General features: G+C 36.6%; 1 protein-coding gene across 3 annotated transcripts in view; it reads left to right on the top strand.

Moving 5' to 3' along the window:
* PIK3C2G (phosphatidylinositol-4-phosphate 3-kinase catalytic subunit type 2 gamma) overlaps positions 1-27,931 on the top strand; it is a 324,948-nt gene that overhangs the window by 153,054 nt on the left and 143,963 nt on the right. For all 3 annotated transcript variants that reach the window (XM_007454609.1, XM_007454608.1, XM_007454607.1), the window contains 2 exons: positions 23,604-23,784; positions 26,303-26,410. In XM_007454609.1, coding sequence (XP_007454671.1) covers positions 23,604-23,784; positions 26,303-26,410 — 289 coding nt within the window. The remainder of the gene's footprint in view (positions 1-23,603; positions 23,785-26,302; positions 26,411-27,931) is intronic.

Below are 27,931 nucleotides of genomic sequence, written 5' to 3'. Positions count from 1 at the left end.
ATACAGAAGTACATTCTAGAGACATGAATGCCAAGTGCAGCAATGCAGATTGTTCTACTTAAACCCCTGACTTAACTATTCTTTAAGCTTTGCTTTCTTTTAATCTCTTACTTGTATCTGTGCATTTTATTATACAAATGAAGTTATAAAAATGTAAAACTTTAAGTAAACAAAATTTTAATTCAGTTGTGGGACTGAATACCAGTTTTCATTACGGAGAAAAAAAAATTTTGACCACATATCAGCAGCATTTAAGATCTGTACTGTTTAGAAACATCAGATTAGGATTTAATGTATGAATGGTCATGGTTGCTTTGTTTTAACTGATAATATTAACCCCCAAACTATGAGAAACAACTATATTCATCTCACTCAGAGACATTTAATGATACTGAGTGTGGAGCACTGTAAAATATGCAGTGGACCAATTTTAAAAATATACTAAGTATTATTGCCTGTCCTCAAAAAGTTTACATTCTTTCTTAAACAAATAAGTATAAACAAGCAATTAAATCTGAAACAATATAAGAACATTTATAAAGGAATATCACAATAATTATAAGATAATTACAATAACCGTCAAGGGAATGGAAAATAAGTGTCTTCTGGGTTAAGTGAGCTTAGTTAAGATGAATTCTTGGAAGCGAGGTTTTGACACTGTGTTTCAAGGAGGCTATGGATAAGGATAAACTGAGTAGATTCCAAGAACCTGATAGAAAGACGCAGGCTGAAATGAGAAAGGAGTGGCCAGATTAACTGTCTGAAACTGGGCTCATTGTAGGAAAGAAAGAGAGGAAGAGTACCAAGTTATAGCATTATAATTCTTCAGCTATTACCAACTACATTCACAATTTATTAAACTATCTAGGAGTACTTCTTTTAAAATGACAAGAAAAGCTACGTGTTTTTTTGTACCTACCATTTTCAAATAGAAGTGAGTTAAAACTGAATAATACAGGCTACAAGTTTCTCTGTATGCTCAATGTGTTAATTTTTAGTTTGGAATGACTACCTAGAACATGATCTCATAAATTAAGAAATAGAATTAGTATTCAGAAATCAATAGGGTACTCTGTGTTGTGCTGTCTCTGTGTTTATGTTTGTGAGTGTGTGTATATATATGTATGTGAGTGTATATGTATATATGTATTTTTCATAAGTAATAAAAGGAAATGTATACTTGTATATTAAATATTTTTACTTTTGTTCAATACTATGTGAATATATTTTACTTTTATTTCACGTGCTGTTATGATTTGGAAAAGTGTTTCTGTTCATTACACAGCACATAGGAAATAAAAAACCATTTATTGGGTTGTTTCCTTGTTTAATTAAAGGAACCTCTGAAGAACGTGTTTACCCTTTTGTTTCCATAAGCATTGGAAAATTCCATATGTAGTAGAAATTCTATTGTCAAAAGTTGAAATTTTGGTTAAAAAACAAGGAAAGAAGCAAATCAGAGGCAGAATGAACAGAAAACCATTTCATGGCAAAAGTGAATTGCATTGTATTATGATTATAATAAGACAATGAAGAATTGCTAAATCAAAATGTGTAAGTACTCGTCTATTCCTAACCTCTTACTATTCAATAATTCTAATAATTGTGTGTGTCATCTCTAATCATTTAGTCATAAGAAAGATCCAAGGATTATCTTAAAATAGGACAGTAAAGTTTTTTTGTTGTTGTTTTGTTTTGTTTTGTTTTTGCGGTACGCGGGCCTCTCACTGTTGTGGCGTCTCCCATTGCGGAGCACAGGCTCCGGATGCGCAGGCTCAGCGGCCATGGCTCACGGGCCCAGCTGCTCTGTGCCATGTGGGATCTTCCCGGACTGGGGCACGAACCCGCGTCCCCTGCATCGGCAGGCGGACTCTCAACCACTGCGCCACCAGGGAAGCCCAGGACAGTAAAGTTTTGATGGAAGACATTTTAGAATGTAATGACCTTCTCCTGGCCACCCAAGATATGTTTATTTACACAGTTGCCACTTCTGCATTCCCAGTTCATGAGCATTATATAACCATGCAGATATTCACACCAGGCCTGACTCCTATTCATAACTCTCATATGTATTGAATGTATTTCATTTGATAAGAAACAAATATCAGCTTTCATCGTGTCCATCAGAGAGTACCAAAGCACTATTCTCTTACAGAATGAATACATAAATGAATAAATGAATATAAAAGCTCCCATTCTGCTAAAATCTATACACCTATTCTCCAAACATTATGTTTCACCTTCAGTCCCCCTTCCTGGAGTGACCTTTTGAGTCATAATCTTTACTTCCTGAATCATCCTCTTTACCAGTTCCATCAGTAATATGAAGTCCTATTTGAACAACTCCAATCTCGAGATTTCTAACTCTGCTGAAATCCTATATCATATTTTGTCTTTATCAATCATTTGATATTTATGTGTTAGTCTTGTATATAGGCCTGAATCTTATGAATACTCACAGTTAGCCTAATATTTGTAGCAAACACTCATCAACATTTTTATTGAGGTGGGTTGGTGGTTCTGATGTTTCCTAGCTGCATAATCTTAAATTCTCCTGACCTCAGTTTCCACAGTGTAGAATGGGGATAATCATGGCCAGGTCCTGCATATAATAGTCAATACATGCTGAAGTTTCTATTGCCACTGCTGATGACAATGACAAATATGGCATTGTCAACAATGACTATTTTTTCTTTTATTATTTTCAGTGTGCTTAAATTGATCTGATCTTTTAGCCAACACAGTATGAATATTTTTTATTTTTATTAAAAATACTTCTCTGAGGCCACTTTTTTCATCCAAAATCCAAAAACTCATTCAAGTTATGTACCAAGTTTGATATGTTCATGAACACTCTTCAGCACAGTGGATGATTTTGTTATAATTTTAGTACATTTATGATCAAAATGAATTATTATCCATAATTAAAACTGTATGGTACTGCCAAAAACAAAAATACCAAATTATCTTCAATAATTTAGTAGATTTTTTTTAAATAAAAAGAATTTTAAATCAGTGGAGGAAAGATAGATCATTCAATAAATGGTGCTTGGATAACCAACAGGGCGATAAAAGCTGGATCTTACATAATACACTTAAATAAATTCCAAGTATATCAAAGATTCATAAGGAGAGAGAGAGAGAAAGAGGGTAAAAAAGAGACCATAAAATTTCTAGGACAAAAGATAGAGTTTCTTTTAAATAGAAAAACACTTTTTAATAAAGTGTTTTATAAATCCGCTCTTTTCAGTGGCAAAGAACTAATTTTCCTAATGAATATGGAACCCCTACAAATCCATAAAACTGGTTAAAGGATATAAACAAATAATCCATTAAAAAATAAATATATATGGTCCCTAGTCACCTGAATTGGTGCTCAACCTAAGTCATAACAATAGAAATTAAAATAAAATCATATACCACTTTAACCTGTCAAATTAACAACAATAAAAAATGTGGTGGCACTCTACTGGTGAAAATGTAGAAAAACAGACTCTCAAACTGCAGCTGGAAGTTTAATTGTTATGACCTTTGTGGAGATTTATTTATCAATATAATTTAAAATTTTAAATGCACTAACCTTTTAACAAAGCAATTTTGCTTTTAAGTACTCGTCATAAATATAGTAGAACATGTGAAAAATGATGTATATATAATTATATTCACTATATCTTCGGTTGTAGGAAAAAGATCAGAAACAAATACTCATCAATAGAGAACTAATAAAGGAGGGTTTGTTTTACCCATACAAATAAAATCCTACATACTATAGAAAGCACTCTATGTACTGATTTAAAACTATCTAAAGATGTACTATGACATTTCAAAAGGAACATGCATTTTGTGTGTATAATATGCTACTCTTCTTGTAAACAATAAGAAATATATACTTATTTACTTACCCTTGATTACAAATGCATGGAAAAATCTCTGTAAGTATACAAAAGAGACTAGTAGCCATGGTTTTGTGTAAGGAGGGAAAATGAGGACAAGGAAAGGAGAACTGGAGACTTAATTTTCACTGTAGTCCCATTTACATCTTTTGGATTTTGTAAAGTAGAAACATCACCTATTCAAAATGGTAAAAGAAGTAGGTAATTTTTTAAAAACCTGTAATTAGTCATGCTTTAGGGCAACAGCAACAGACTGTGTAATCTCCCCATATCTTCTTTTTTATAATTGACCTCATATCTTTTCCATATTCACATTTTTTAACATAGAATTTAGTGCCAGTCCATCATTTAATTATTTTATCCTAAGAAGGGAATAAACTCGAAGAAGATCTGGCCTTGTGTCTTGTGTTTGCCTCTCCAGACCCATTCTCCACCCTCCACCCTGCTCTCTGCCCTGTGAGGCTGACCAGCATGGACAGCTTCCAAGAGTCTCTTTTGCCTTTGGTTGGATACAGCCAATGAGCAGCCCCAGCAGGCTATTACAGGGAAAGAAGAAAGTGAAATTGGGGTATATGTTCATTCCCTGTCTCCCTCTGTGAGGCTCTCCTTCAGTTGACTGTGTCTTCACTGCTCACATGGTCACTGACTCTCTCCTGAGGTCCCGTAAGTGCTCCCACACCTCAGGCCTAAGAGTGTTAACAGTTCCACTGTTAGTGGCCCCAACTTATTGCCTGTTCAAAGTGGTTTCCCATCATCCCACTCATATCTTTTTCAGTAGTCTCATAACACTTTCCTCAAATTATTTAAATGGACATTGTTCCCTGTTTGGACCCTGACTGTTACAGTGAAGGAAGTAGGTTTTGTTGTTGCTTGTTGTTGTTTTGTTACAGTTAATATATAGGAACGAGCAAAAGTAAATATTTAATTGTTGTCATTAACCATGTACCATGAATCATCACAGTCAGAGAGATTTATGTTAACTTTAAAAGTATATATGTGTTAAGACAGTCTTTGTTCAAAATAAAGTACACTCTGTTTAGTCTTCTGGTTTTCACAGGCCTTGTTTTCTTTCTTTTTTTTTATTTGATTGCTAGATGTTTTTGCTAGTTAATAACACATACATAGAATAAAGAGTAGATGGAGTTGAATGAAATTTTTTCATTTAGAAGGGACAAAAATTATATGAATATCTCCTTGTAGGTAGAGATCTTAAACCTCTTCAGTTTCTTCCCAATGCTCCCTGGTTCTTCACCTTGATTCAGTGATTAAATACAGATATTGAACTACATACTGCAGTTAACTGTTGCATTATAATATAAGGGTACTCATTGGTACCCTCACTTGATTCGAGTATCAGGTGATCATTTTTCTCTTATGACCACATAACGTCATGAAAGAAGAATGAATTCCACAACATATAGCAATTGTCAGTGGCACTTTTTACTTGTGCCTGGTTAAGTAGATTTATGTTATTTTGGATGGCAGAATCCTATCATTATAATTCTTTGTAATAATATAGGAAGTAACCATGAAGAATTTTTGTCCAGACAGATGGTCCAGACAAACAGTGGTTATCTGGTGACAGAACACTTAAAAAGCTGGCAAACATAAAAGTGTGTTGTGCATTTTCATTTATGAAAATATGAGTTCCAAACTTTTAGCTTTTTCTGTGATGTCTAGTATGTTACTTGGCAGATATTTTCTCAAAATGCACACACACACACATGCACACACAGCATTTTATGTGTCTCTTCAAGATAAAGGTAATTTTTTAAAGTAATGGAAAAGCAGATGTTATTCTTTTAAATGTGCTACAGAGGGAGTATTTTGAAAACGCTATGTTTGTTTGCATATGTTTTCAAAACTAAGTGGATTTGTTGCCAAAAATTATATTAAAGCATTTCCTGCAAAATCTCTCATATCTGTGTACTTTTAAAACTTGGGGATAGAATTTTCTAACTTGCATTAAAATTTTCCCAATAGAGAATTTAAAAGTATAAAAGTGCAACAACTTCCACTAGCTTGTAAGAACAACTAGCAGCTATAGATTAACTATATTAAAAATCTCTAGCAAAATTTTTTAAATGTTTGCTTAGCTGTTAGATAGTATTATTATAAATTATTATTATTAAAATACACCTGTGATAGTGCAGACTCTTATGTCTTTCCCCCACTTGGATCTATGCATCTTTGTGATGGGTCTTTTCCAGTAATGAAACCAAGTAGACCAGATATTGAAGCCAGACCTCGGCACCATAAAGCAGTAAACTTTAAGACCTTAAAATATATGTACAATGGAATATTACTCAGCTGTAAAAAGAAACATAATTGAGTTATTCGTAGTGAGGTGGATGGACCTAGAGTCTGTCATACAGAGTGAAGTAAGTCAGAAAGAGAAAAACAAATACCATATGCTAACACATATATATGGAATTTTAAAAAATGGTACTAATAAATCTAGTGGCAGGGCAGGAATAAAGACATAGACATAGAGAATGGACTTGAGAACACGGGGGGGCGGGGGAAGCTGGGGTGAAGTGAGAGTAGCCTCAACACATATACACTACTGAATGTAAAACAGATAGCTAGTGGGAAGCAGCAGCATAGCACAGGGAGATGAGCTCGGTGTTTTGCAATGACCTAGAGACATAGGATAGGGAGGGTGGGAGGGAGGCTTAAGAGGGAGGGGATATGGGGATATATGTACGCATATGACTGATGCACTGTTGTACAGCAGAAACTAACACAGTATTGTGAAGCAATTATACTCCAATAAAGATCTATTTAAAAAAATGCAGAATATTCAATAATATAATTCTCACCAATTAGTATTAGTAATAAATGTTTAGAAAGAGCAAAAAATGCAACTTGGTTGATACATACGATGGAATTAAAATTATTTTTAAATACTATTTTCTTTTTATCCTATTCTAATATATCTTTTGTATGTTTTATAATGTAACATATTAGTATGGAAGAATATGCATATAACTCTTAAATTAACTTATATATCTGAGAGTTGCTCCAAAATTTTTTCTTTATGAGAAGTGTATGATGTAAAAGTTTGGTGACCTGTGGTTGTAATACTTGGCTTATAGGTCCTGAGTGTTGGGGTTAGGGCCTAAAATTCAACACAGTAGTTCAAGGTAACACTCTTATCTTGAGTTAATGGCAATACTGAACATTGGAAACTGCCCTTAGGAATTTTCTTACAGGTGTTGATTCTGAAGAACAATTGTGAAGCAACAAAGAGAGACCTTCTGTCATCTTTGTTTTATTCTTTTTAAGTAAAAAAAGAAAGAGGAAGTAATTTGCTATTGAAATAATTTGTGCAAGTAAACACAGGTCAGTTAGCTTTTAATGTAAATTTTAATTAGTGTTCTGACTCAATGCCTAATTTGAATGTTGTCAGTTGTCTGTGGTTTGGAGTATTCCATGCCAAGGTTTACTTCTGTTTGTTAGGAAGAGCCAAGAGTTGGCTTAACTCCACCCCAGTGCTCAGCTTATTAATGCAAAAGCTTCTTGTGGCCTTAAGTGCTATAAAAATGCCATTGCACACTTATATGATATACATCTTCTTTTCAAAACAGTTTTTGTACTAATTTCTTCTAGCAAGTGAAAATTATTAGTATTCATTCACTCGTTCATTCATTCATTTAATTAACACATGAATTAATGAATGCCTACTATATATCAAGCACTATTTCATGTGCTGGAGATAATAGTAGTAAACAAATTAAAAACTCTGTCCCTCATAGGGCTTACATGCTAGTGGAGGAGACAGACAATAAACAAGATAAATAAAGTGTATAAAATGTTCTATTGTGATAAATACTAAAATGGAACCATGTTGAGAAGTTGCAATTTTAGGTGGGGCATCCAGGTAAGACCTCTCTGAGAAGAAGACTTTTGATTTAAAGATCTTTCAGGGAACCAGCCATGAAGCTATTGGTTACAGCGCATTCTATGCTGAGAAAACAAAATGCAAAGGTATCGCAGTGTGAGTGGCAGGTATCAAAGTGTGATGGCATGTTAGGGAGCTCTGAGAAGCTGGTGTGGTCATGCTAGGTGTGCACAGGAAAAGGAAACAGACCAGGCAGGCCCTTATAGATCTCTGTAGGGTGGCTGAGTGTCTGAATTAGCGTAACTCCATTAATAGGATCAGTTTGTCTGCTGTTTTGAAATAGAATCAAGGGGGAAAGGGCAAAAGCAGAAAAGTCACATGTTCTTAGGAGGCTACCACAATAATCAGGTGAGAAATTGTACTACATTAGATGAAGGTGTAGCAGTAAAGTGCTAAGATTATATTCTAATTTTGAATTTAGAATTCAGAAAATTTCAGAATTTTCTATTCTAAATGTGAACGTAAAGCAAACAGAATGTACTGATGAATTGAAAGTGAGGTATAGGGCTTCCCTGGTGGCACAGTGGTTGAGAGTCCACCTGCCAATGCAGGGGACACGGGTTCATTTAAGGAATGAAAGAAATGTTAACATGAATTAACAGCTGTCCAGCCATACTGTATTATTTAGAACAAATTTCCATCCCTCCAAACAATTTGCCTATATAACGAGCAATGGATTAAATCAAGAGAATAAGTAAATTTCACCATTAGTCTTGTTACATCAAATGCTTAGTACTGTGTCTGGCATGTTGTAGATGCTTATTATGTATAAATGTTGAATGAATTTTTCAAATAGATCAGCGACAAGTGCTCAGTAGATGCAGTAGGCAGAATTCTAAGATGACCCGCAATGACCCCTGCCCTTGGAAGATCCACTGCCTTTCAATGGGAAGAAGTTGTGAATATGATATCACTCCAGTGATTATGTTACATTACAGGCATATCTCAGAGATACTGAAGGTTCAGTTCCAGACAACCACAATAAAGCGAATATCACAATAAAGCAAGTCACACAAACTTTTTGGTTTCCCCGTACATATAAAAGTATGTTTACTTTATACTGTAGTCTATTAAGTATGCAATAGCATTATGTCTAAAAATAGAGTACATATCTTAATTTAAAAATACTTTATTGGTAAAACTTGTTACCAATCATCTGAGCCTTCAGTGAGTTGTAATCTTTTTACTGGTGGAGGTTCTTGCCTCGATGCTGACGGCAGCTGACTGATCAGGATGGTAGTTGCTGAAGGTTGGGGTGGCCGTGGCAGTTTCTCAAAATAAGATAACAATGAAGTTTGCAGCATGGTTTGACCCTTCTTTTCATGAATAATTTCTCTGTAGCATGCAATGTTGTTTGATAGCATTTTACCCACAGCAGAACTTCTTTCAAAATTAAAGTCAGTCCTCTCAAACCCTGCCACTGCTTGATCAACTAAGTTTATGTAATATTCTAAATCCTTTGTTGTCATTTCAACAATCCATTAAGTTCACCACCTTAGGTAGGCATGGTCATGGTGCCCCAAAACAATTACAATGGTAACATCAAACATTACTGATCACAGGCCACTATAACAAATATATAATAATGAAAAAGTCTAAAATATTGTGAGAATTACCAGAATGTGACACAGAGACACGAAGTGAGCAAATGCTGTTGCAAAAATGGTGCCGATAGACTTATTCAAAGTGAAGTTGCCACACATTTTGAATTTGTAAAAAAATGCAGTACCTTGGAAGCACAATAAAGCAAAGCACAGTAAAATGAAGTATGCCTGTATATGGCAAAAGGGAGATTATCCTGAGTGGGCCTGACCAATCAGTTGAGCCCTTCTTAGCAGAGTTTCCCGTAGCTGGCAGAAGATGAAGTCACTACAACCATTCCAAGTGTGAGAGGGAATCAATGTGAGGAGATGCTCTATAGCTAACTTTGAAGGTGGAGGGGACCATGTGCCAAGAAATGATAATGACCTCTACTTGCTGAGAGTGACCCCAACTGATAGCCAGTAAGGGAATGGAGACTTCAGTTCTACAACCACGAGGATCTGAATTCTGACAGCGATCTGAATGAGCTTGGAGGCAAATTTTTCCCCAGAGTCTCCAGAGGATTACTCAATCTGGCCAATACATGGATTTCAGCATTATGATACCCTGAACAGACTACCCAGCCACACCATGCTCGGACTGCTGATCCATAGCTAATACGTGGCTATTGTCTTAAGCCACTAAGTTTGTAGCCTATCAGCTCTCATTCTCATTAAAATCTGAGAAAAAGAATCCTTGGGGAAAGAGAGTTTGAAGAAGTTTATCATCTGGAAACCCTCAGCTAATCTTTTTTTAAAAATATGTAACTGCTTCTCAGACAATCCTTAAATCTTATAATATAGATCCCCATAAATTATTGTATGTAGAAGTGCATATGTTTGGCACAAGTCAGTCCAATGTGAGTTGTTTTAGCCACTCACCTAATTCTAAGGCATTTAGGAAAAGGAAAAAGAGACTAGCCTACATGAGGAACTAATTAGTAAAGTAACCTACATTAGGAAGCAGCTATTTTGTTGAAAACTTCCTTTTACTACAGCAGAAGCCTCAAGGAAATGTTCATGGGAAAGGGTGAGAAAGAAATTTCTACTATTTAGGTATTGATCCCTATGAATGTATAGACTGCTTCACTCCTTTATATTATGTAGTGGGTATCTTTCCTATTAGGAACCATTAAATTCAAATCTCAATACTTGGATTTTATATTGGAAATGCATTAGTTTTGTTGAGATTCATTTCTAGTCTGTTGAATGTTTAACCTGTGCCTAAATTGAACTCTTTTTTAATGAAATATACTTAATATAACCAAGTCTATAGTGTGTAGAGAATCACTGTTATTAAGCTACATCAAATGCTATATTGAAGCTCTGAACCTAAGGCCAGAAAGGGAGGGTTTCTTTTCTTTTAATGAATTTTCTACAATGTTATATTTATTCAGGCAGCATGACAGTAGTTAAAAACAGAGGCTTTGGATTCAGGTAGATGTGAACTTCAATCTGACACTCAGTAGTTTTGTGACTGTGAAAATGTATCTTAACCTCTCTAAGATCTAGTTACTTAATATGCAAAACAGGATGATTAAAAATATTGCTTCATAAGATGTTAATTAGGATTAATTGAGATCATGCATATAAAGCACTTAGAGCATGCATAGAAAGCACTTAGAACAATGCCTAGAATTAAAGCTCTCAATATATCTTAATCTTTGTTATTATTTTTGTTGTTGTTATATCAAAACTAGAAAATGTAGATCAGCAAAAGTATTTTTTTCAAGTGTCACTAATCCCAGCATTTAAGGCTAGCCCCTGTGGGAGAAGGCAGAATTTCCAGTGGTTAGGCACATAGATCCTGCACATTGATTACCAGGGTAGAATTACCAGGTCTCCCACTCACTATTTATATCACACTGAACAAATTAAACTTTCTAGGCCTTGATTTCCTCAGGTGTAGAATAGAAACTAATAATAGTACTTACTGTCTAGGTTTGGTGGGAGAATCAAATGAGTTAATATATGTAGAATGCTTAAAATAGATGCTGCAATTCAGTTGTGATATGTAACTGTTAGCCATTAGTAGGCCTTGCTGGCAAATATTCTCCTAAATTTGTGTGTTTATGTGTATTATGTGTATAATCTGTGTGTATTACACACACTCTAAAAATAATATTATATTGCAGATATTGTGTTATACACAGCTTTATTTTAAAGATACAACTTGCCCTGAGCATCTTTCCAAAAAATAAGTACACTTTCACAATGTTATTTTTCCAACTGACCAGTATAACGTTGTTAATTAATATTGTTAATTAATTATATTAAATTTATTATGATACAATTAGCTAACCCCCTATTATTGGAAATTCAGATTGTTTCCTGTATTTTCCTATTATAGTCACCTTGAGTTGAACTTCCTGTGCTTAAATGCTTGCATAGGTCCTTAGTTATTTCTGTGGGCTGTTTTCCAAGAGTGGAATTGCTGGAATAGAGATTGTAAATGTTTATACTTCTTTTGATCTGCACTGCAAGATTACCCTTTATTAAGTAAGATTGTAGGAATTTACACTGTCACTAGCAGTACACAAGAATGACTGTTTCCTGGACCCTCAGCCATTCTTGTACTCTAACTGGTTTGATAATAACGTCTAGCTGTTCAGTTCATCGTATTACAAAGGAACTTGGGTGTGGCTTTCTGTTAATTTTTCTTTAGTATTTCTTAATTTTTGAATGGTATATTTATTTTACGAGGGATGTTATACAACTTGCATTACAAAGAATTCCATTTCTCAGTAAGGCCCAACAGCAAGTGTATTAGTTTACTATTGCTGCTGTAACAAATTACCACCAATTTAGTTCTGGAGATTAAAAATCAGAAAATGGGTCTTATCAGGCTAAAATCAAGGTATTAGCAGAACTGCATTCCTTCCAGAGGTTCTAGGGGAGAATCTACTTCCTTGCCTTTTCTGGCTTCTAGAGGTCTGGAGTGGAAAAATGAGCTCTAGGTTGGAAACTATATTAGTCTGCCAGGGCCGCCATATCAGAGTACCACAGACTGGGTGGCTGAAACAGTAAAAATTTATTTTCTTCCAATTCTGGAAGCTAGAAGTCCAAGATCAAGGTGCTGAAGGGTTGGTTACTGGTAAGACCTGAAAACAGACTTCCTGTCTTACCGACAGCCCACCTTCTCACTGGGTCCTCACATGGCCTTTTTTCTGTGTGCACGCTTACCTGGTGTCTCTTCCTCTTCTTACGGTGAACACTAGTTCTGTTGGATTATGTCCACACCCTTATGACCTCATTTAATCTTAATTACCTCCTTAAAGGCCTGTCTCCAAATACAGTCATGTTGGGAGTTAGGGCTTCAACAGAAGAATTTGGGGAACACAATTCAGTCCATAACAGAAGCATAGATCTGATGATAGGACAATCATTATTATCATTTTAGAAATGGAAAGACTGAGGTTGGAACTGCTAAGTTACTTGTGCATACAGAGAGCACTGGAGATGGAATAGGCCTAGTACTCTTTCCACATTCATACGATAGAGTGGATAGGGCGATTATCCCTGCCTGGCAAGTACAACCTGAACAACAGCATAAACAACAACAACAACATCACAGAAATCGATGGAAAATTAACCAGGTAGATTATAGAGGCTTCCTAGAACATCTGTAAGGCTGTATTGAATTTCTAAAAGGAGAGGGATTAAATGGTGCTTGCTGACTTCAGGAGACACGCTGTTTCATGATGGTGAGCAAGAATGTCCCAGAAATTTTCTGAGGACATCAAACACAGCTCCACATCTTATGGATAGTATCTCAGGGAATCTTTAATATCCTCACAGAATAAACCATACTATCCGTGCCTCTGAAGAATGAAGAGTGAAGAGGCCGCCCCAGCTGTGATTTGAAACTGAGGTCCTGATGCGACCGGGTTCTGGGGAAGCTAGGTATTTCAAAGCCAGCTTTGCCTTAGCCCTTAAACCTGCCCCTCCAGCTGTGTTCAAACGCATGACTTGTTCACTGCACAGTGTAATGATTATCCAACTTTCATCGGAGGGCTGTGCAAGAACAAAAGGCCGAGGGGTAAAGAGGATTTTTATTATTAGGTTGCTTTTCTTATGAAACATTCATATAGCAAAGGAATTGCTTTGCCATTAAAAGAAATTTTGTTAAGGAAAGTTTATGAAAAAGGTGCTTACACTGCCTTTAAAGTAACTATATATGTATTCAGAAAAATATATATATATATAAAAAAAAAGGCTGAGTTTAGGAACTCAGTTCAGAACCATATTTTCAAATGTAAGTAAGAGAAAATGTAGACATCTATTGGACTAGTTTAAAATTACACAAGCATGGATTTGAACATTAATTAGATGTCAAGCAGAATTTATTTTATTTTGGCACACGTGCTGTTGTTAATGACTCCGCATTTCTCTCCTGCCACAACTTGGAATTATTTGGAACCACAGGCCCAGTTAATGTGGGTAGCTCAAGGCACATCTGTTGTGTGTGCACAGCTCATCAGGATTTTTAGGTTCCCAAGTGCAATCAGGGTGTTACTTTCAATTCAGCATCTTCTCCCTCCACTCTCCTAGCCCCACTCAGCACCACCACTTGTATAAATAAACCACAAAAGTCCAGGTCCTTTGAAGTTGTGGAGTTGGTCTCACTTTTTAAAGTGAGGAAGGACAGAGCAGAGGTGAGTGTATTACTTGCATTATCAAAGTAGATCCACATATTCTATTCCTTTTACAGGCGAGGTAGGGGAGAGAAAAGTATTCCTGCTTATAAGTATTTTACACAAAGTATATTTAGGTTAACAAGCTCTTCTTTAAAAGTTCAAAAAAATGTTAAAAGCAGAAAGGAAAACATTATTAGCATTTGTTGGTGGTTTTGGCAGGGAATTTGTAGGTAGAAGGACATTAAATGAGGAACTTTGGAAAGAAAGAAGTCAGGAGAGCATGAGATTTCTGAGGGTTAGGAAACAGGAAGTAAGAGAAAGATATTAAAGAGAAACATAATAAGAAAGCAGCAAAAAGAGAATTCCTAGATTGTGTATTAGTCTTGGGCTAAATCGTCAGCTGGTATCTATGTTAGGATATCAGGAGGTGGTGCAGCATGATGGTGAACAGCAAGGGCTTTGGAGTCAGATAAACTTGAATTTGAATCCCTGGTCCACAGATTGGGTGACTTTGGGCAAGATATTTGACCTCTATAAACCATAATATCCTCATCTGTAAACGGAAGGAATCACGTTGCCTGGAGCGGATGTGAGGATTACCTAACACAGCTACATAAAATGCTTGGAAAATGCCTGGCATAAATGCTGGATAAGTTCATTAAGTATTACAGTCATGGAGCCCTGGAGCTGGAAGGTATCTTACCAAACGTCACAAACTCCCAACATTTTACAGAGTAGGAAAGTGAAGAGCTAAAGCATTAAGTTTCTTGCCAGAGGTGATGCAAGTGGAAAATCATCTTCCAAGTCATGTTTTACTGGTTTTTAGGACACTGTGTTAATCAGCTCAGGCTGCAATAAAAAAATAACATAGACTGTGTGCCTTAAACAACATGAATTTATTTCTCACAGTTCTGGAGGCTGGGAAGTCTGATTGAGGTGCCGGCCAATTTCAATTCCCTGTGAGGGCCCTCTTCCTGGCTCAGGGATGGACGCTGGACACCTTCTCAGTGTCCTCACCTGGCAGAGCTCCAGCCTCTTCTTCTTATAAGGGCAATAATCTAATTATAGGACCCCACTGTCATGGCCTTATCTAAACTTAATCACCTCCCAAAGGTTCCAACTCCAGTATCATCACATTGGGAATTAGAGCTTCAACATACAGATTTTGGGGGGGACACAAACATTTGGTCCATAACAGACACAAAATATGGTGCTGTGGAAAGTGCCTGGAGCAATGGTTAAGAACTGAGGGTTCTAGTCCTAAGGACCTTAGGCAGGTCTCTTAATCTTTCAGTTTCCTCGCCTGATAAATGTGACGGGTGGGAGGGATTATCTCAAAATGGGGTTCAGCTCTATGCTAATGTAATATTATTCTCTGAGAATGTGAGTGTAATTTACAGTGAGAGACATGTGTTTGACTGGAGTAAGAAAAACAAGGACTAATTGGGATCCCAGGACACAACAGGAGAGAGCAGAGCTAGGTGGAGCTTTTGGCAAAGGAAGAGTGGCAGGATCTGAGGGATTCTTGGGGATCAGGGAGGGGATAAAACCAGAATGAGAAAAAAGAGAAAGGCATTACAGGAGGGTCTCATAGAAAACTATCTCTTCTAAAGTGTGTCCAGGGCCAAAATTCCACCTGTTCTGTTTTGTTTTGTTTTAAGGTTAGTAAGCACACAAGAAGTATAACAGTGGGGGCTGAGAGAGGTCACTGATAGCCATTCACAGCTTGGTGCTAAGCGAAGGAAAATGATTTGAATAAAGTAACTTACGCTAAGCAGAAGTGTGTGTTGGAATGAGAGGAGGAGGAGAGTTTCTGCGCTCTGATAGCACAGCGTTCAGTATATTAAACATGTGAACATTCGAATACATATGAGTGGATTGGAAAGAGTTTTATTTATTTACCTGTATCTCCCAAATTGACTGTATCCCTCAGCAAGATGAGTGGGAACAGGCTCTGATTCCTAATTATAGATTTAAGAATCTTATTCAGGGAAACTTACCTGCTCAGCATAGTTTTGTTTTTTGTTTTCCTTCATAGCTTCCAGATGATCCTAAGAGAGCAGCATGGCAGTGTAACAGTCATACTGATTACAAGTGTGTACGCAAACTGAATACCATCTATGGCTAATTTTCATTCAGATAAATACCATTTAAGCTTATAATTAACTATGCAACTGGTCATAACTGTTAAAGATTTTGATATGATGATAAAGTATCAATTATAATAGTAAATATATACCTATATATCCACATATATTCAGTGTTAATAGCCTATTTCTTGATGAAACAACTTTGATTTCTTGAACACAGTTCTGTGCTTAACAATGATCATCCACAAATGAAGCCAGAATCGGCAATGCTCTGTAAGAGCAGTGAGTGGCTGCACGGGGATGAAGAAAGGCAAAAAGACAAATCTCAGCCAACTCTCTGAAGATCTGGGGAGCAAGATTCCCCAGTTTTTATTCTGCATGTTGAAGCTTTCTCTCTCGTGCAGTGCAATCAGTGCATTTTCCGAAGCTGTATTTCTTCCTGCACTGACTTGTAGATGTTTAACGGTCTCACCTAGTTTTCTTTAAACTGGCTGAGCTTGGTATTGGTAGGTCTCCAATAAAAGTTTTTATTATTTTAAAAATACTACTTTTGCCCTTTTACATTCTCTAATTAAAACCAGGGTAGATTCCATAGTTTCCTGGTCACTTTTAGATAACAAACTCTTCACCACTTTTGTCCAATTTAAAACTCTATTTTCTTCTCTAGTTTGACACATACCTCCTCCCCATTCTCCAGCACCAGCCAAGCTTTAGTTTGGGGGACTTGTGGTGGGGAGAATATTGTCTGCTGTTTCATTCCTCTTCTCTCTCTGTCTTTTAGTTCTAGCTTTTCTTGACTTTGGAGTGGGAAAAAAAGAGAAAGAGGAAAGTGACCCTCACACTTGTTGAGGCAAGCAAGTACAATCCCCTGTCTGTGGTCTCTGGCTTTACATCAAGGCCCGCTCTGGGTTCACTGTCAAAGCTGGCTACCTCATCTGAGTGCGTACCTTGGGTAGCCTTGCAGGACTTCCCACCAGGAGATCTGCCTTTGGCTCAACCTCTTCCTACACAGGAGTGTATCACATTTAATTACTTCCATGTGTTTATTTGAACCTTGAGAAATTCACACATCCTTGCTTGGCCAGTTAGGGTGCAAAAAATGCAGGCTGCTCCTTTGCTATCCTGTCTTTCAACAAACCCTCTTTTAGAGCAGAAATCTAACCTGGGAACGAGGCAATAGTCTCCCATCCTTGCACACATCTGAATCAATGGGTATCTTTGAGCTGCCCTCCTCACTGGACTTTGCAAGGATGAGTGGGGATAGCGGATCCACTCTATCCCTCACTAAGCTGATGACTCATGACTCTCAAACAGCCCTTTCCTTCACCCCCACTTGCAAATATATACTAAGGTCCGGGAGGGGAGATAACACTTGGTGTATCATAGCCATTTTGGCCATCTCCCAATAAACCTTGAAGAGTTCCCTGACTTCCAGTTGTTTCTTTGGCTATTCTTAAAACATAGGATACCTGTTGTCTCTTTTCTTTAATCTTGGGTCTTGACTGCCAACTCCAGGGCGATAAAGGGAGTTCCATTAAACATGCTGATATAGATAGATGCTTCCTTGTCCAAAACCATTGATCCCCTCCCTATTTAGCCATCTTAGTCTTTCAGCTGTTACCATTAGAACAGAGCTCCGTTTCCCAAACTGCCAGGTGTACTGCCTCCCTCACTGCCCTCAGCCATCAGATCCTTTGTCTGGTAATGTGTTAGGTTTGTCTAGTCCTGTGTTATGTAAGTCTTTAAAAAAAGACTTGCCATTGCCCTATTGCACTCATTAGTGCATTTTTACTCAGAGAGAATTTCCTATTAGATACTCAAACACTTGGCTGGACAGACAGCAGATGGTACATAAGCCTATTCACACTTTTAAATGAGTCAAAGAGAATGTTAGTTTAATAAAATAACAATAACATTTTAGCAGTATAACATAATATACATGTCCAAATGAACCAGATCAAATCATTTTTGAAATACACTTTGGGGCTTTTTAGGATCCGTAGAAGAAAGCCATTTTTTTTTATTACTTTTATAGTTTTTTTGATCTAAAATGTTATACTCAAATTGATCACCCATCTAATTCACCAGACTTGTCTCCAGATGACCTTTGTTTATTTTCAGTAATTAGTTTTGCCCCAAAGTATCCTCAGGGCTAACACTGGGGAGGTTTAAAAAATATGCTCCATATTCTAAAGGCAATACAAACAAACAAATGAAAACAAAAACAAAGAAAAGGGAAAAAGAAATAATATGAAACTTGGCATATTCATTAATTTTTACCATAGCAACAAATAGCCCCAAAGTTTCAGTGGCTTACAGCAAAAAAGGCTTATTTCTCACGTATGCAACATGCAGGCTGCAGACTGGCTGTACTTCCACTTGGCTGCACTGGACTCCTCACAGCAATGCTCAGCTCTGCTCTCTCATTCCAGCACTGAAGGAACATCCCCCAGCAGGGACACGCTGTTCTCGTGACAGATAGCAGAAGTACAAGAGAGCAGACCAATCCATGAGAGCACATTTAAAGCATCCCCATGGACTTGGGCATACATTTTATCCAGTCACATCCTGTTGGCTAAAGTGAGTCACATGGCCAATCCAGACAAGGGGTGGAGAAGTAGATGCTGCCTCTGGGGAGGCACTGGAAGTCACAGAGCAGAGTGTGGTTGTATAAGCTTCAGGGAAGAAAGCACGGAGTTGGGAAAAATAAATCTACCACACAATGTGAACACAATGGAAAAATCATAAGTATGAACTGTAACATTCTGAATGACTGTTTTTGAGGTGGTAATAAATATTAGATATATAAATTGAAATATGGGGATAAAATTAAGTCAGTTACATACCTTAAGGGCCCGTCTCATATATTTAAGTGTTCTAAAAATGTATAAAATCTCTAGAGTATGGATTTCATTATTTTCTGAATTTATTCCCTTTTAATTGTTTTATATTCAAGTTGTTTCAAAGTGGCTTATTGACAAACATGTTGCAAAATAACTATTGATTGGAAATCACATTTCTGCAGACTTGGACCATGTAATGCTCCTTATATACAAAATTCAAAAGAAGTTCAGTGCTATATTTCTGAAAGAGCAAATCAATATTCTAAAAATGAGCTAGTCATAGGAAACAGTTATCTTTGCAAGACAATAAAACATATGAAGTTCCTCAGTTTAGGGAAATATTAAGTAAATCTCTCAACCAATGAGAAGTAAAATAAAGTTGTAAAGGCTAAAGAGATATATGCTTTTCACTTCTTAACACACTATTGAAACCTTAAAATTAAAAATTCCATATCAAGTATTGGATTTCAGCCTTTATATGTCCCAGGGTTATAAATACACTTGAAGAGAAGTCACATTTTAAAATCCACCTGTGCTCACTAAGACCTGGTCTACTGAGTCACACATCTTACTCCCCATAAAGTAGCCACCAATAGAGGAAATGGAAAGGGGAGGTCCTGAAGTGACCTGAAATCACTCATCTTCATGTGTAGCTCAGTTTTCTTCTGGATGTTGTTTCCCCTCTTCACTCACAAGAAATACACAAGTGGGTAAAAAATTTAAGGCAAGCCCTAATCTGTGGGATATTATGCTGTTGAGAACTAAAATTAAGACCTACACTGAAGGGAGTCATGAGGCAAGGAGGGCTGGGTTGGCATGATTAGTCTGTTCTGTCCTGCTGGTAGACTGATGAAATTAGACCTATCTGTACTTTTCCTGGGCCTCCAGCAAGTCACTTATCATGGGATCAGAAGCACTTTGTGCATGAAGAAATGGAGAAAAGCTCTTATTTCCAAGGAAAATCTCCATTTCATGCTAGCTGGGGTTTGTGTATCTGAGTCCACCACTAGCTCCTTAATTTAGGCAAATGCCTTTATGATATCCTATAACAAATATGCTCAGTCACCTGGGTTATGTTTGCTTCTCTTCTTGCTTTTTGCCTCTCATACTCAACACTACCCTTACCTTTAATCAGCTAGATTTTATGCATTTATTCTCATTTTAATGTTGTCATTACTTACAGTCCATAGACATCTGTACAAAATAATATCAAGTTGGGCTTCCCTGGTGGCACAGTGGTTGAGGGTCCACCTGCCGATGCAGGGGATGCGTGTTCGTGCCCCGGTCCGGGAAGATCCTACATACCGCAGAGCGCCTGGGCCCGTGAGCCATGGCTGCTGAGCCTGCACGTCCGGAGCCTGTGCTCCGCAATGGGAGAGGCCACAACAGCGAGAGGCCCGCGTACCACAAAAAAATAAATAAATAAATAATAATAATAATAATAATAATAATTAATAATAATAATAATAATATCAAGTTGAACCATTCCTGTATCTCGCATACACTAGGATAAACAGGTCTCTGACATTTTGAGATTTACCTCACAGTTTGTACGTGGTCACATCGTCTGTATCTTAAAAGCCCAATCTTTCAACACCAAGTCTTACTTCATATTTCTCAGTCCCTTGACCTGAACCTAAAAAAAAGATTTTTTTTTTGAATTTGGCATAAGCAATTCTGTGTCTCCCAGTGACAGTGCCTTATGAAAAGGGTTTCTTTAATGCTTAAGGGAAAGTGGCTAGCTGTTTTCCACAGTCTTAACAAACAGAGGCAAGGGGTAAAAACTACCACATGAGGGTTTTAACCACTTCCTGATGGTGAAGGTCATTGATGTAGAATTGGCTAACTCTCCACCCAAAACTGTATAGTCCAACTTTCTCTGAATTGATTAAAATTAAAGGACATGTTAATTTCAGTTAAAATGACTGTGCCTAAAGACACAGGAATAGATTAACTGACCTCTCATGGTCATCTATAACACAGTATGATTTCAATTCTGCAGTTTGTAAAAAACTTGAAAGTTGGATAAAAAGCCATAGAGCTCGAACCAAATCTCACCAGGAGAGCATGTCATAATGGCAGGAATGAGAGTTTGCATGAGGTATGTTCTATAAGGAAAATAATCACAATGGAATACACTGAGTTTTCTTCACTTTTAAATTTTTTAAAACACAGTCACATATTCTCTCTGCAAATCTCCCCTGCTCTGTTTTACTTTGAGCAAGGAATCAAACTGATTTTTTTCCCTCCTTGAATCAGCTGCTCATGAGAGAAGCAAATACATTTCTCATAGAATAAGAATTGAGTATTAGGAATACTAATTAGATAATTTTGACAATTCCTATGACTCCCCACCCCTAAAATATATTTTTTCTTTAAGAATTTTAGTAAAAAGTTGACTTTGTGCAGAATAACCTTTCCTTTTATCATGTATATAGCAGTCAGGTGGTTATAGAATTATATTTATGTACCAGAACAGGTTTTAAATATCTTTAAAAACAAGTAGCTCAGTATTCAAAGTGTATGAAAATGCTGGCAAGCATTGATACGGGATATAGAAATACTCTACCCATCAATTCCCTACCTCCACTGAAAACCAAGTAGACTGTACAATGGTATATTACCAAAGTCCTCAAAACACTGTGAAAATCTATGAGGTATAATTCTGCATAAAATACCTTGAAGTTTCAGATGTGGATGCTTTCTTTGGGGCTTTCCAATTCATAATCACATAACACTCGTTTTCTTAGAGCCTCCAAATAATGGTGTGATACATTTATTGCATCTGACATTTCAAAAATCTCACCATAGAGGTGGGTTGGAAAACTTGTCATTGTCAACTATTCTTGTTACATTGAAGGTATGATTATATATGGATTATATTTTCCATCAATACATCTTTAGACCCTTTAGGGTTTTTTTGTTTTTTAATGCTTTCCAGCATTTTTCCAGCATTATTTTATTTCCTTTGGTAAAGTAAAAGAGGTGCTAGGAGATAAGTTGGCTTTGTAACAATGACAAGGGAACAAGCCCTTACCTAAAAAAAAAAAAAAAAAAAAAGCCAGGTTCATTCAATTATTATTTTTTTAAAGAAGATGTTGGGGGTAGGAGTTTATTAATTAATTTATTATTTATTTTTGCTGTGTTGGGTCTTCGTTTCTGTGCGAGGGCTTTCTCTAGTTGTGGCAAGCGGGGGCCACTTTTCATTGCGGTACACAGGCCTCTCACTATCGCGGCCTCTGTTGTTGCGGAGCACAGCCTCCAGACGCACAGGCTCAGTAGTTGTGGCTCACGGGCCTATTTGCTCTGCGGCATGTGGGATCCTCCCAGACCAGGGCTTGAACCCGTGTCCCCTGCATTAGCAGGCAGATTCTCAACCACTGCGCCACCAGGGAAGCCCTCATTCAATTAATTTTTTAATTCAGATATGTAGGAACAGAGAACATAGAACAAATGAAAATGTGTTTCTTAGAGTCTCTGTAGCACAATACATATTGGGCAGAGATGCAAAATTAGGAATGCAGAATGAAACTCATCTATATATATTTTGGCTGCTAGGCATTTAATCCTTTTTTTTTCAGTATTTCATTCTCACAATAACTTTCTTCTAGTCCTTTGAATGATAACTGTTTTTCAGAAGAGAAGAAGATTAGAGACAAGTTAAGAATTAAAGAATCAATCAAAGAGAGGTTAACATTCAAGGGAATCAGTCTTTTATTTCAGTGTTTTAGGGCATAATAAAAAGTAAAGTTTAAGCATGTTGGAATTAATTTCAAGTCAATAGAAATTGTCACATGGCAGAAAGCGTAATCAAATAATTGTCACTGCTCCATTATCTAGCGAAGTGTCCTTCCCTTTTTTTGTTCTATGCCTCCCATGTTCATGATACAAGCAGACTGCCAGACAGTGACACAAGTTGACTTGGGGAGGCTGCAGGATACAGATAAACTGATGGTTTTTGACTACTAGTACATACTTTGTGCTAAGCCCTTTCAAATTAGAATGGCATTAGCTTATTCTATATTCCATACAGTTCTATGGAGTCAGAGTTATTTCTTTATTTTAACCTCAGCCCGGTTAAGTAACTGGCCTAACTTACTTGTAAGTTGTAGGGCTGAGATTTGAATCCAGAAATGCCTGAAAACAAAAACCATGCTCTTGCCTTTACAATATCTTTCTCCAGGTAATCAAAGGGAGGTGTTGGAAGAGCAATACTTAACGTATGTGACAGTGTGGAGACATTATTTTTTGAAGAAAAGCACAAAAAAGGGGGGTTGATAGTTAAGTTGCCATATAGTGTAGTGACTAATAAATACCATTTCTAAAATGCTTTGTCTGTATTTTAATAAGAAGTCAAATATATGCTCTTAAGATAAGTATTTGCTATAGAATTTAAGAAGCCTGAAAGAGGAAAAAGTGCACTGTGAACTGAAATGAGAAAAGGAAGGTCTCTTATTGATTCTTCACTCTTGGAATCTCATTAACTATCAGGTGAAACGATGACTGCCAACAAATAAACATTTTCCCCAGCCTGGCCTGTTAAACTGCCCAAAGCCACCACATACAAATTAGTCTGAAACACACTTATTGTTCCTGCTAGAGGTGTTTTAAAAATCAGCTTTAGATACAAGAATTTGTTTTCTCTCTTTCCTTCAGGCTGCTAAAGGATGCACAGAATGAAGCTTATTTTAAAAGCTGGTATCAGAAGCTATTGGCTGCTCTCCAATTCTGTGCAGGAAAAGCCTTGAGTGATGAGTTTTCCAAGGAACAGAAACTCATCAAAATTCTGGGAGACATTGGTGAAAAAGTCAAATCTGCCAGTGACCCTCAAAGACAGGTTTGTTGCAAAATCAATCTTCATGTAATAAAGTTTTGTTTTATTTCTTAAACCTCGTTCAATTAACTTTGAATTTCATAACACAGAAGGTAAATTCCTTGACTACACTTTGTCATAAGACACTTAAATCAATTCTTTTGATCAAGTTTTTTTTCAATTTACTATCCTAATGTTAATGATAATATCTATCACCAGGACATGACTTTTTGATCTAAATAGCCATGTAACATAGACAGTACCTGACAAAAGACCAATTTAAAGGCAATTTGATTAAAATGACCGGATGAAGTAATTTACTCAGAAAGGCAGCACAGTTCAGACTCATGGAAGAAGTACACAAGGGGACTTTTCAGAGCACCCTTGTCCAAGGTACAAAATCTAGGTCTAGATTTTTCTCACACTGCACTGATCAAAGTCACATTTTTAAAGACTTTTTTTTTTCCACAACAAATTAAGTGAATTAAATGAAAGAAATCAATAGTGGTGTGGATAGTATTGAATAATACTTTTATTCTAACATCCATAGATGATAGTCAAAATATTGTACCTCTTTCATCACTGATTATAATAATGGATCTGGCTGTTCTTTTTCTTGCTCTAATGGAAGAACACTTGCTCTTTTTAATTAACTGCATTACTAGTTCCCTTCACTGATATAGATCATTAAGTAGGTTCTCTTAAGTTCAACATTCTAGATGCAGGGAGGTAGTGGACTGTATTCACTGTATTAAGAATTTCATTCAATAACAAGTACTTACTACAGACTAGGAGTTAAGGATAGAAAGATGCCTAAAACATGAATCTTGTCCTCATGGGAGCTCATAGTTTCTCTCCACCCACTGTTTAAAATCAACAAGACTTTTCAACAAAATGATATGAAAATAGGCAAAGGGTCCCAGAATTTTTTCCTAGCACAAGATTTTTCTTGCTGGAAGTCACTTCATTTGGTAGTAATGCCAGAAGCTATGCTACTTCACCTACCTAGGAGAAATGGGAAAATAAAAAGCGTAAGCAGGGACTTTATTTTTAAATGGGAGACATATAAACTCTGTATGCACAGAAGAGCCTTAAGGCTAGCAACATGATAGGCAATGCAAAAAAAAAAAGTTCTATGATTTCTCCATATTATTGCAAAATCATTAATTATTTTCTAATGGTAGACAAAAAGTTGAAAGCAAATAAAATAAATTTGGCTTAAAATTTACAAAATTTGTGTATAGGTTTGGTCTTTGTTTCTTATGTTTCAAAATCCCTCATGTATTTAAGATGCATGCTGCAGTTAATACAGTGCCTTTTTGACTATTTACATCACGTTCCAGTGATACTGACATTATTCTCTCAGATAAATGCATTTCTCTCACCTTGACTGGCTGCTCTTGTGATAACACCTCTTCAAGTGAAAATAGAAAGAGAAAAAGAAAGAGGTGGGAGAAGCATTTATAATTTCTCACAAGTTACTGTAAGCTTTTTTTGTTTTCTTTTTTTTTTTTTTAAAGCCCAGTTAAACCTAACTATATGAAGTGAAGAGATTTTAGTTAAAGAGAGCAGAGGTTCCCCTCCATGGTGCTCTTCAGGCAAATCGAGGTATAGAAAAGACAAAAGAGGAAGACAAAAAGAATGCCATTGTGGAGCTTGGCCTCATTTCTCCACCTTGTTTTGCTGGATTCTGGGAGCAGTAGATTCTATTATTTGACAGTGAACCCAGAGTAAGAGCTAAGAAACTCTTGAGAATTAGTTAAACACTATTAATCTGATATCCTCATTTTTAAAATTGGGCTTAAACAGTTTTCAAAGTAGGCTAAAAGGAGTTTTTTTTTTAATTTTTGAATTATTATTATTTCTGAATTATTGTTTTTCTCCTTTTTTGTGTCAGGGGATACACAATTCTAAAGGTGTCATTTGTGGTCTCAGACCTTCCACATGCACAGAGGACTATGGAAGGGAGTGAGTCAAGTATCAGAAATACACTTATTGGCATTTAGTAAACTATTTGTTCATATATATTACTGCTTCTGACATTTATCAATGGTCTATAATTATCTTTTTTGTCATTATTTTGTCTCCTACTCTATGTAAATTTTTTTCTGAAAAGTATTGTACTATTAAGTGTAAACCTTGAGAGTTACAAACTAAGATTTCAGGGAATTATGATAAATGGATCATGTTAATAGTTACTTTAAAGCAGGGGTTGCAAGTTGGTGGGTTACAGGTCAAGTCCAACCCATCGTGCTTCGTTTGAACAGAACAGTGCTTTGTTTTGGTTTTGTTCTTAATTGAATTTGAAGTTCTTCAGAAAGGACATGCAATCTTTACTTCCCCATTTTCCCCAGTACTCCCTATTGTCTTTAGCCTGCTGCCTCCTCATATGTGGCTACATCACCCACCTGACCCCAAAGCACCCAAGTGTGCAACCCCTGAATTAAGGAGTTTATTTAATCAACAAAAGAAAATTATAACTTGAAGGAAAAGTCCAGTTCTTTTCAGTTTTGAAGATGCTTCTTCTAATGATTTTTCACAGGAGGTACTGAAGAAAGAACTTGGCAGACTAGAAGAATTCTTTCAGTGTACAAATACCTGTCACCTTCCTCTGAACCCTGCCCTATGCATAAAGGGAATTGATGGAGATGTAAGTCAACATATTCAGTAGATAAGTTGAGTATTTTAATTTTGTATTGTTTAGTTCATTGGATGTTTTTGAAATGGTAAAAACAATTTATAAATTGTTATTGCAGTTATTTAAGAAAAATGTAATTGAGTCCCATCCAAACTGTGTGTGCTCTATTTGATGCACTGTGACCAGTTGGTATCACATTAACCTCATCAGATATTTCGCTGGTTTAGAAACACACTAACCACAGTTCAGTGGGAAAAAATGAAGACACTTCTCACTGAATTGACTTCTTGACTTATTCACAATGGTTGATTTTGCGACCCCATGCAGGCTGGTTTAATTTCATGCTTATTTAGATTATGTGCATGCCCATACCTAGGATACTAGTATATCATTAGCTATAACATCTCAGTTTTGATTCAATTTAAAATTCATTGATGCTTATGAGTCACTGTGCCATATGATATGTTTGTGATTTTACTCATGCCTGGAAAGCCCTTCCTGGCATTGTTGTACTCACAAACTCCTTCTCTTCCTAAGTCTCTATCAGCCACCCTTCTCTGACTTAGAATCATTCTTTCTCCATGAGCTTTATTATATTCCTTCTCAAAAGTCCAAGAGTAGAAGACTGTAATAAAGAGGATTGATAAGTGAGATTTTAAAATGAAGAGGTTAAACTCTCATGCATGCACAATAAGTGTTACTTCACTAAAGTCGGAATACAGTCAAGAAAAACAAATTTAATAATTAGGAGAAAAATCAGACCATTAGTATGAATAGAAAAAGTTTTACTAGAAGCTTAATACTGTCACCTTTACAATTTTGCTGCTACAAAAACACCCTACAAATTTTCCAAATATGCTGCATAGACATATTTTGAATAATAACAAAATAAGGCATCAATTTTATAAGCTGAGATATGTCTATCTGGGCTAAAATCCAGATCATCACTGATTTTAAAAAATTGTGTGACCTTTTAATCATTAGCAGTATGCACTGATTGATGCTAAAGATACATGGAAACATTTCAAAAACACAGAGTATCTTAATGTAGAAAGAACAATATATCAATAGTTCATTGAGTCCAGATGTTATTTTTTACTTCTGCTTTCTTGGTTTGTCGTTGTTTAAGGAATAGAAAGATTGTTTTCAATTAAAATTACATATGCGTTGTGGCTTGTGCAGGCCTTGGTGAAAATTACGTATGCATTGTGGCTTGTGCAGGCCTTGGTGATGTGGGGCACCAGCTCTAGGGAATCATTGCTTGAGTGTCCAGGTGAGCAGGCCATGCCGGGGGCATCATCAGTTCAGGAGTCATCACCCATAGTGCTGTGGCTGGGACCACATTCCTTCCCTACAGCAACCTGCAGCCATCAGCACTTTCCCTGAGGCTGGGAAGTGCCCCAAGTAGAGCCACCTCTTTGTCCCACTTGCTCTGGTCAGCTGTGCCTGTGCGTACAGCAGTGAACAGGGCGGATGTGGAGGGTGATGCTCTCTCACCTGCAGAACATGTTAGTCTGCCCTCCAGTCCTGCTG

This window comes from Lipotes vexillifer, unplaced genomic scaffold, assembly GCF_000442215.2.
Source record: "Lipotes vexillifer unplaced genomic scaffold, Lipotes_vexillifer_v1.1 scaffold559, whole genome shotgun sequence".
NCBI classification, from domain to species: Eukaryota; Metazoa; Chordata; class Mammalia; order Artiodactyla; family Lipotidae; genus Lipotes; species Lipotes vexillifer.
This window is presented reverse-complemented; position numbering and strand designations above follow the sequence as displayed.